The 10,120-nt window shown below is 48.7% G+C and overlaps 1 protein-coding gene across 1 annotated transcript; it reads left to right on the top strand.

Moving 5' to 3' along the window:
• The first annotated feature begins 897 nt into the window (after positions 1–897).
• On the top strand, positions 898–7,155 carry LOC144107701 (ras-like GTP-binding protein rhoA). The gene is made up of 4 exons (XM_077640830.1): positions 898–1,385; positions 3,921–4,121; positions 5,655–5,843; positions 6,613–7,155. Exons 1-4 carry the CDS (start codon positions 1,218–1,220, stop codon positions 6,649–6,651), a joined length of 597 nt encoding a protein of 198 aa, XP_077496956.1. The 5' UTR covers positions 898–1,217; the 3' UTR covers positions 6,652–7,155.
• The last annotated feature ends 2,965 nt before the right edge of the window (positions 7,156–10,120 follow it).

A 10,120-nucleotide genomic window follows, 5' to 3' on the forward strand; every position in this document is an offset into this window, starting at 1 on the left:
CGCACCCCCTTTGCCACAAGTAACCGAGCGACAGGTTTTGAAGCGAAAAGCTTCACTACACTAGGTAAAGCAGTCGTCGCGTAGGCCGGAGAATTATCTTGAACGACCTCCAGCCCATCCACGTTAGCAGTGTATGACCATATGTGGCACAGTTGTGGTGCCATACCCTCCACCCTCCACCCCTTACCTTGGCCCATGATCTTTAGCTGACCTTTGACACTGGGTGACCTTTGGGTTCACCTATGGCCTTAGTAACATCGGATGGGGTGAAGTGAAGCCACGTGAAGACATCCGATGGGGGTGTCGTAAGACCACGTGATACCATGTCATAGCCAAGTGGTCGTGTTGTATATATTAAAACGGCTGTCGCGAGCGTGTATAGCGGAGCTGCCATGGACGAGCATCAGACGCTTACAGCAAGCATGCTTGCTTTGAGTTCCAGGGTTAGACAAGTTAAGCCACTGCCAATTTTATTTGCTTCTCAACCGTATAACGGAGCCCTTACGGCACCCCTATAAAAACCGGAAGGCGTCAGAACGAGAGGACAAAGGTTCACCCTAAATTACACAGATTGAGAGCTTCAGCGCTGCCACAAGTGCTTCCCTACGCCGCTAAGAAACAAACCACCGTTGGCCGGTTACTTTTGGTAAATACTGTACATTCTACGATACACGAAATGCGGCCCGTTGCCGTTCGCGGATCGGGGATCGAGAACAACAGGCACACCAATCGCGCAGAGCTCGCGTCTCGCATTTGCTCTTCATTTGCCAGCACAGGAAACACGTGAGCCGCTCGGCCTTGTCGGCCGGGTTCCGCGGTTATCGGCGGAAGCCGCAGCCACCGGAAACAGAACGGCGACGTCAGAGTTCGCCGATTGGGAAAGGGGTAAATTTAAAGGCGGTTGTGAAACCGACTCCTGCAGCCGCTGGCAGCGAGTTCCTCGTCTTCGAGGAACAAGCGCGGACGTGCACAAGACGTTGTCCTCGTCGAAGACCATGACCAGTGTTCCCCTCGATGTCTTTGTCGGGCGCCGCATCGAAGGACGGGCCTACACGCGCATCGACTGAGGGTCGACGGCCGCTTCGTTCCGGCTCGCATCCCTTCGGTGTACCGGTCTTCGCTATACGCTGGAGAGCCGGCGCATAGCTTTAGTGAATCCGAGCGGGTGGGTGTGTGTGTCGGAAGCGGGAGCCCCAGCGACGTCTTCGCCCTAAGCCATGACCGGGAGGAAGGAAGCCATCGACAGGAAGCTGGTGGTGGTCGGCGATGGCAACTGCGGCAAGACCTGCCTCCTCGTTACCTACTGCAGCGACACCTTTCCGGACGTCTACGTGCCCACTGTCTTCGAGACGTACACCACGATCGTCCAGTTCAACCAGAGCAGGGTACGGGTATGCAACCCAGGTCACCCTGTGTTGTGTCGTCCCTTCTTGCATCCTGTTTAAACGCGCTGTTCTTTCATCACGTTCTCGTACCACCAACTAGCTCAACCTCACGCTGCTGTAAAGTCCACCTCTGGGATGATAAATATGCAATTACTTTCGCGTCCTCATGTGTAGACGTCGTGACTCAGCACTGCTTAAAGGGACACTGAGGACAGAATGAAGTTGGTTAGTGTCGATAGGGTGCCGCGTTCCAATCATAATAAGATCACTCTCACAGAAAACGGACTTTTTATAAGGTATAAAAGCCAAAAAGAAAACGAAAGAAAGGTTTCTCCATCGCCGGCCGATTTCGCAACTAGAATGCGTGCGTCGACACCAGATTTTGGGCGCGGATTTTTAAATTCAATTTTCTCAACACTAAATGTGCCTTTTGCTGCCAGAGCAGCGTTAACATACCCCGAAAGACCAAGAGAATCAATATTTTGCTGATATTAACTTCACAGAATTGTCCTCAGTTTTTCTCTAAGGGTATCGGTTATGCTTATTTTGGCTCATTCATGTCTTCCGAAGTCGTTGCGTAAACAAATGAGCACATTTAATGTCTTTCAAGTTCACATTCCTGCAAAATAAGCAAATGAAGGTACACTCCCATCAGAGTTCCAGTAAGTAAAGCGCGAGGCATCCATCTTGAAGACATTTTTTTTTGTCTGAGCGTGTTCGTTTCTCGTGTCAGGCTTTAGATTGTTGCGCCACGAAGCTTATCGTAAAAGGTTGCAAATATAAGCTTCAACCATTGGCGGCACGTCATATCTCACTCAGCAGTAACGGAAACAAGGCCGATACAGTTACGTGTACAGTATGTGTCATTCTAAAATGGAACAAGAGAAATGGTTAAACCGGCTCTTAACTCCAGAAAAGCAGGTTTCCTCGCGAAAAGACAAAAAGGCGCAGAGATCTCGAGAGGAGGAGCCCGAAGTTGTGCTTTGCTTCGCGGTGAACCAACTTTTCTCCGCGTTAAGAGCCAGTTTAACCATTCCTCGTGTTCCCTGTAAGTGTGACCCTTACTGTACATACGGAGTCGATATGACCGAATGTTGTGTTATTGACCAGCTAAGTTTTGGTTGTTGCTTGAACATTAAGAAAGAAAAAGAAAAACCGCTCAGTTTCGTTCTCTGCTTGCCGACGGCATTCTTATCAGTGTGTGAAGACGGCAGTTCTGTTAGTGGGCCCCTTCATAGCCAGTCCGCAAACAGTACGGACGCACGCACGCACGCACGCACACACGCACGCACGCACGCACGCACGCACGCACACACACACACACACACACACACACACACACACACACACACACACACACACACACACACACACACACACACACACACACACGCACGCGCACACACACACACACACACGCACACGCACACGCACGCACACCAAGCTTTAGGTCTGGTTTGAATAGAAAGAAACGGTTAATTTGTCGCAGCCCAGCGCTGAAATGGTAATAATATTGAACAACAGCGCAACGTTTCTAATGTGGCTGAAAGAACTATAGCAGTATCTAATTTGCCAAGTTCGAAACATGCAGTCTTGCGAAAAAAGCCACGAGACCTCGGCTCAGCACTGCTGCCAGGCGTCGAAGTTAGCTATTTCGGAGGAAAGCAACTTTGCTTGCGGCAACTAAGGCCCCATGAAAAGTAGCGCTTATAACTCTAAGGCTTACTGGTTATTGGCCGAGTCGGAAGGAAATCAAGCTCCCCAAGAGGAAGTCGGAAGGTGCAGGAAACAGCGGCGGCATTAAGTGCGTCTAGTATGTGTAACGTATCTGCCCTGATCTTCGGACATTTCTGACAGTGAGCACCTTGGTTGCATGCCATTTGAAGTTACATGGCATTACTTTATTTATTTATGTGCAATACTGTCAGCCACATTATGAGACCGCAGAAGTGGGCAGAAAGAACAGTTTTAAGGTCAGGCTGATAAAAATGAATCACAAAGACCTTAAACAAACGTGTACTAGTTAATAAATACAAAAATAACTGTACTAGTCAGGTTAACAATCACCAACATAAACTCTAAGAACGCTCTGTGAGAAAGTAATGGGTTTGTGGGTTTATGGGGGCTTAACGTCCCAAAGCGACTCAGGCTATGAGGGACGCCGTAGTGAAGGGCTCCAGAAATTTCGACCTCCTGGGGTTCTTAAACGTGCACTGACATCGCACAGTACACGGGCCTCTAGAATTTCGTCTCCATCGAAATTCGACCGCCGCGGCTGGGATCGAACTCACGTCTTTCGGGGCGTAAGAAAGTAAGCGTAAACGGATATTGTAAGAATGGTCTGTCACGTTTGTAATCAGGCTAGCAGTAGGGAATATTTTACAGTAGCGACTACCTTGCTTAGGATGTCTGCTTTTTCCGTGTTGAGTGACGGGTGGGGTCAAGAAAAGATGAAGAATATCGCACCGCAAGCAGCACGATGGAACTTCACACCTCTGAAGCATGAAACTCCTCCTTCCCTGTCCTGGTGTCCAGGTCCGCCTGTCCCTGTGGGACACTGCGGGAGAGGAGGACTACGACAGGCTGCGGCCCCTCTCCTACTGCCAGGCCAACGTGGTGGTCATGTGCTTCACCCTGGACAACCAGGACAGCCTGAGCAACGTCGAGTACAAGTGGGAGCCAGAGATACGCCACTACCTGCCCCAGGTGCCCATCGTGCTCGTCGGCAACAAGAAGGTATACGGTTATAGGGACTAAGGACCGACGTCACAATGGCCGCCATTTTGTGGTGCATGTACCACGGTGCAAGGCTGAGGGCATATCTGATCGGCTTATCCCAGCCTGCTCAGGCATTCACTGCAGTGGCTATTTGGTGCACCACAAAATGGCGCCCGTGACTCCACAGGAATAGCTCGAATACACGCGAGAGCAGTCAATCGGTGGGCGCTGTATTATTGCATGTCTTGCGGCATTGGCGCACACTGCTGCGTGTTTTCTCTACCTGATGGTGCAGCATGCATAGTTTGTGTTAACCGTGGACGAGCGTCAAATGGGGATTTCGTCTCGCATTTGTTGACCTGCCCAATCTAAAGTAGATGCGCCCTGTTCAAAGGCAACGATAGGGGCAGCATGTTTTATGTTCCCATATCTGTTTGCAACTCCAGCCTTTATTTGTCAGGAATCATTCATTGCGTGTGGTCACTGTGATGCTATTTTGATCGCTTGAGATTTTTACCGCAAATAACTAGTAGTATTTTGCTCTGATCATTCATTGAAAGTGAACGCGGGTCGGCCACTTTTTTTCTTTGTTATTATTCGTGTGGTGTTATCGCTGATACCTTGTTTTACAGCGATAGCTGTATGAGAATCGCTCTACTGCGAGATCGCGTCGTCGTAAGCGCACGTCGCACCCCCCACTCTCTTAACCACCACTCCCTCACCACATCACTGATTATCGTGCCCGGCTACTCCAGCACTGTCAACGCAGCACCCCCACACCACCAACACATGCTAGGGCTGTGGGAGTACGAACCCTCATCTCATGGCGTGCGCGACGCCCGTCTGCCCTCTTAAATCTTTACTCCCACACTTACACCTCAACCTCCCCACCACACCCCATGACTGGTTGCAGCATCCGGCTACTGCAGCACGCTAAGCAAAAGGTTCTGAGCCATAATACGAGTGTAGCACCATAAACGCAACTGACATCACATACCCTGCCCAGCGGTACTAACACTCCGAGAGGCCGCCGCGGTGGCTCAGTGGTTCTGGCGCTCGGCTGCTGACCCGAAAGACGCGGGCTCGATCCCGGCCACGGCGGTCCAATTTCGATGGAGGAAAAACTCTAGAGGACCGTGTACTGTGCGATGTCAGTGCACGTTAAAGAACCCCAGGTGGTCGAAATTTCCAGAGCCCTTCCCTACGGCGTCCCTCATAGCCTTGCGTCGCTTTGGGACGTTAAACCCCGATAAACCTAACCTAACACTCCGAGTGGCATCAGCATCTCGAACCAACCCGAGCTGTCGCTGCAATTTACATTACCACGGGGGGGTAAGCGTATTGTTACGTTTCCTTCAGAACGAATCGGCACTGAAAAGTTTGCAAAATAAATGGGAAAAAAGTGGACAGTTCTCGAACACGGTGTCATCAGCTTCCTTCGCGCTGAAGTTTCGGTTTCAGCGCTGCTGGGGGGACGAGGAACAGGGATCTGACGTCATTCCACGCGACATGAAGACGGTCACGTGAATGGTTGTGAATGGCGCTCCGCAGGACATCCGCGACGACTACCGCCCTCCGCCGGTGCTGCCGCGCAACTACAAGCCCCCCGTGACGACGTCTGAGGGCCGTGCCGTGGCGAGCCGCATCCGGGCGGCGGCGTACGTCGAATGCTCGGCGCTCAAGCAGACCGGCGTGCGGGAGGTCTTCGACGCGGCGATCAAGGCGTCGCTACAGCAGCAGGTACGCTGGACGTCCCAATTAAAAGATATTATAAATGACTGTTTGTGGGCATGCCTGTGGAACCGACGCCCAAGGAAGAGAAGTTAAGATGTCAGCTGACACAGATAGGGCGAGGCGACGAGATGAGGGCATTCGCTGGAGTAGGACAGGACTGATTGAGCATCTATCTCTTCAAGAGAGGCCTTCGTCCTGAAAGGGCATTAACCTCCGGATTATTCTTCTGCATCGGTTAATTAATCTTTGCTTTTATTCCGACTCTCTTCAAAAGCTCCGATATCTGCATATGCCTTTTTGGGAAGGAAAAAGAAAGTTTTGTGTCGAACTTACAATGCGAAATATTACGTAATTAGAATTAGATACAATTTTTAGAGATCATGCAGAAGCGCTGTACTCGTCAACTGCGATGCCAGAAAAAGCATTTTCTCTCGAATTTGTTGCGCCGGTATCAAATACGGATACACCGTTCGAAATGGGCTCGCCCAAAGAAAGCGATTTGTCACTTGCGTGGACAGAACTTCGAGTTCACGGAAGGTTTTACGAACGGCCTGCTCGTATACGATGCGCGAGCCGATGCATGCAACGCAGTGTTTCCGAGAGACATACCCGGTCGCGAGTCGGTCGACTTTGTACACATCTATGCATCTGAAACCTGTGTCCGAGAATCTGCAAATGATCAGCCACACCTTGACAGAATATACACTTCATGTTCTTCTAATGGCCGATGCCTTCAGATGAAAGGTTAATCTTTCTCCTTTGTTTATTTTTACAGCCTGGAAGACAGAGACGGCACCGGTGTTGTCTACTGTAGTTGCATGAATCTCCAAGCGAATGCCATCTTCAGATATCAGTGTCCCTTCATACCCTTTCCTGCCAACTCAGCGTCCCGTTTTACCGTCTTTAAAGCACTGCGTAATCAAACATTCAAAAAATAAAGTCGTTGCTAGCTGAAGAAATGACTGGCTGCTCCATAAATGCAATGCTATTTACACAATTAGGACGAACCAATGCAGTGCCATGTGTTGTGCCACTATTTTATCATGTCTCGTGTCAACGCGCTGTTTTGTCATCATGTGCTCGAACCTGCATCCACTGGCGCAACTACACACTCCTGTCAAGAATCAGAGAAGACCTGAACCGCCGCGGCTTAGCCTCATCGGGAAGAAAATGTGTCGTCGGAGGCTAAGTTCGCTGATTGGCTGGAGGAATATCATGTCACCAGACCGGAGCATTCCCATTGGCTGATTGGCTGGAAGGAACTGATGTCACCAGATCGGAGCATTTCCGCTGGCTGGAGTAAAGTGACGTCACCATTCGGGAGCGTGTCCATTCGCTTGAAGAAAGTGACGTCACCAGACCAGAAGTGACGTCATTAACGGTATAGGCATCAAAGTTGCTAAAATTATCGGATTGCCAACATACAATGAAATTAGGTGCCCCTGTTAACTTTTAAATGTTGAATAACTATTCATCTAGTGGGGGTTTTAGATGCTGGGAATCATTAGCTATTGCTGTCGCAATAAACGGCCAGTAGAAAGCGACAGGACGGTTTATGCCGAAATTAGGAGAGGAATAGTTTTCGAGCACTTAAAATTAACGTTTTGCTTTTCGAGCCACAGATCTAGGTACTTGAGTGTAAAATGCTGCCTGAAATAACTGTGAGAACTTGAGAGAATTGTGCTGTCACTGCATACAAAACAGGAAAATACTGATCATAATTTAAAACAGTGTACTGCTTTCTATAGTATTGAATGTATACGGTGCAATCACAAAAGATCAGGAATGCCAGCTTATATGAGTAGGCGCAAGTAGGTGCAGAGGACTGATGGACTGGAGCTTTAAAAAGTGCCCATTGAGTTTCCCTCAAATCTCTTTTTGAGCAGGCGTGTATGCTTTCGCATTCACATCCCGTAAGTAGTCTTAAGTGTCCGCCGTAATTTTTCATTATTTTGTGTCAAATCTCGAAAGGAGAAACAACGCATGACGAGCATCACGAGTTTGTGTTGGACTTCCGTCGGCGAGAGAGCGAGCTGAGCGCCACGTACGGTACACGAACGCGCAATTTTGAGCTACTGACCTGTCGCCCTGGAAACCGGCCACGTATGAAAAAGCTAAACCATCGCACGCGCCAAATGCGTAACTATGGCGAGAGAACTTCAAGGAACTCAAGTATCTTGATGACGTGTTCATGCACCGTGAACAGTGCACATTGAGAGCCCAGCACGTTCAGGCTTCTACACCATTATAGGACGCTCTCTACCGGCAACAGTTAACCATCGTTAGCGCCGGTAACCAGATGTGCTCTGATCGGGTGAGTCATTGAAACGGTTTTCAAAAATTGGCTGTATATAGAGCAGCCTCAATAACAACTATGGCTATGAAATTTGCGAGCGAATGCAGCTTGCATTAGAACTCGGTGCTGTAGATTAAAATTCTGCCTAGTACGGCTAATTTTTGTTCGTATTTTCTTCCATAATGTACCTTTCTCTTCACATCCACTGAATGTAGAATCCTGAAGTTTTGTATTTTAGAAAATATTGTTATTGAACAGAACAAAGACTAAAATTATGCGCTTTCAGCAAAAATACTGATTTAATGTTTTTTTTCCCTTTTGCGATGCAATAAATTGCACTCCTTGAATAGTTTTTCTTTAGTCATACGAATAGAAATTCGCTTAGAGTCTTGGTTTCAGTTCTAGGGGCGTAAAAGGCAACGATTGAAATACGTGGAAAATTGTGTTCGCTTACGCTTTATAGGCACTGAGGAAACGGTACATGTCCTGCAAAAAATTCTGTTCTGAGAAAAAAGCGAACAAAATCTCTAAAAACTGATGAAAAAGCATTTTTGAAGTCGCGAATACCCAACAGTAATATATTTTCTGAAAGCTGAATAAATGCTCTCTCAGCAAGTCACAAAATCTAGAAATGAAGTTTTTTGATAAAACTAATTCTCACCTCGCCTTAAATAGTTGGGAGTTTGTGGAAAGGGAAAAAAAAAAGAGGAAACCTGGCACGAAAGCGGGCCACCACAGTCACGCAAAAATATGATCGTTTAATCATCCAGAAAAACAAAGCAGCAGTCTGATTCAGCCCCGCCGCGGTGGCTCAGTGGTTAGGGCGCTCGACTACTGATCCGGAGTTCCCGGGTTCGAACCCGACCGCGGCGGCTGCGTTTTTATGGAGGAAAAACGCTAAGGCGCCCGTGTGCTGTGCGATGTCAGTGCACGTTAAAGATCCCCAGGTGGTCGAAATTATTCCGGAGCCCTCCACTACGGTCCTATTTGTTCCTCTCTTCTTTCGCTCCCTCCTTTATCCCTTCCCTTACGGCGCGGTTCAGGTGTCCAACGATATATGAGACAGATACTGCGCCATTTCCTTTCCACCAAAAACCTATTATTATTATTATTATAGTCTGATTCACTCTTGCCTAGTCTATCTGCTGCATGGTGAATTTATGACTGTTTCCCTCTTGAATTCTTCGGAGTGAGCCGCCGTCACCCGAGATGATGAATGAGTCAATTGTCTAGACGGCTATCGTGCTGCGCCACCGAATACGAAGCCGTGGGCTCGATTCCCCTCCGCGGCGGTCGCCTTTCGATGGAAGCAAAAATGCAAAAAAGCCTGTTTATAGAGTCTATCGCTCCACCCTTTAAATGCAACCCGAAATGAGACCGAAATCGATCCGCGGAACTTCCAATATACAGTGTATTGCTTCTTATTAGGTACTTAAAAATCCGTTTATTATGTGGCTTGTGAGCCCCGGGTATCACCGGTATTCAAATCCCGCGCCCCTTCTCTCCGTCTCCCACACGCACTGTTGCCCACATAAATAGCCTGAACTGAGGTAACGAAAACGGCAAACTTTAAAACCTATTTACTCCGGGATTAACTATTTCAGTTCCCAAACCTGGTGGAAATGATAAGGACGGAGAGGAAAATTTACAGCAGTGGTCTGCTGAACATCCGCCTCGCATGCGGAAAGTTCGGGGTTCGATCCCCAGTGCCGCCGGTCACCCCCCGCCGATACAATAGGTAAAAGCTTTACCCTGGTCTGGTGCTCGGCTTATTTAGGGTGAAATGCTTGGGAAACGGGTCTTCGACCCCGCCTTGTGCAAGGAAAACTACCTTGGGCCATGGCGCTCTTTGGCCAAAGCTGCCCTTGCGCCATAAAAAAATCAACATTATCATCATCAAATTTACAGCAAAAGTTTTGCTAGAATGTATGAACCTATTAAAAACCCCGGAGCTGCCCTCGGACGGGCTCCAGACTCTTGACCCTCA

The sequence above is a fragment of the Amblyomma americanum genome, chromosome 10, assembly GCF_052857255.1.
Source record: "Amblyomma americanum isolate KBUSLIRL-KWMA chromosome 10, ASM5285725v1, whole genome shotgun sequence".
In the NCBI taxonomy this organism is placed as follows: Eukaryota; Metazoa; Arthropoda; class Arachnida; order Ixodida; family Ixodidae; genus Amblyomma; species Amblyomma americanum.

Excerpts from the sequence above, each read along its gene's own strand:
- LOC144107701 (XM_077640830.1), top strand. The coding sequence starts at position 1,218 with ATGACCGGGAGGAAGGAAGCCATCGACAGGAAGCTGGTGGTGGTCGGC. Across the intron at positions 1,386-3,920 it reads TCCAGTTCAACCAGAGCAGG|GTCCGCCTGTCCCTGTGGGA; the intron begins GTACGGGTATGC and ends CCTGGTGTCCAG. Across the intron at positions 4,122-5,654 it reads TGCTCGTCGGCAACAAGAAG|GACATCCGCGACGACTACCG; the intron begins GTATACGGTTAT and ends GGCGCTCCGCAG.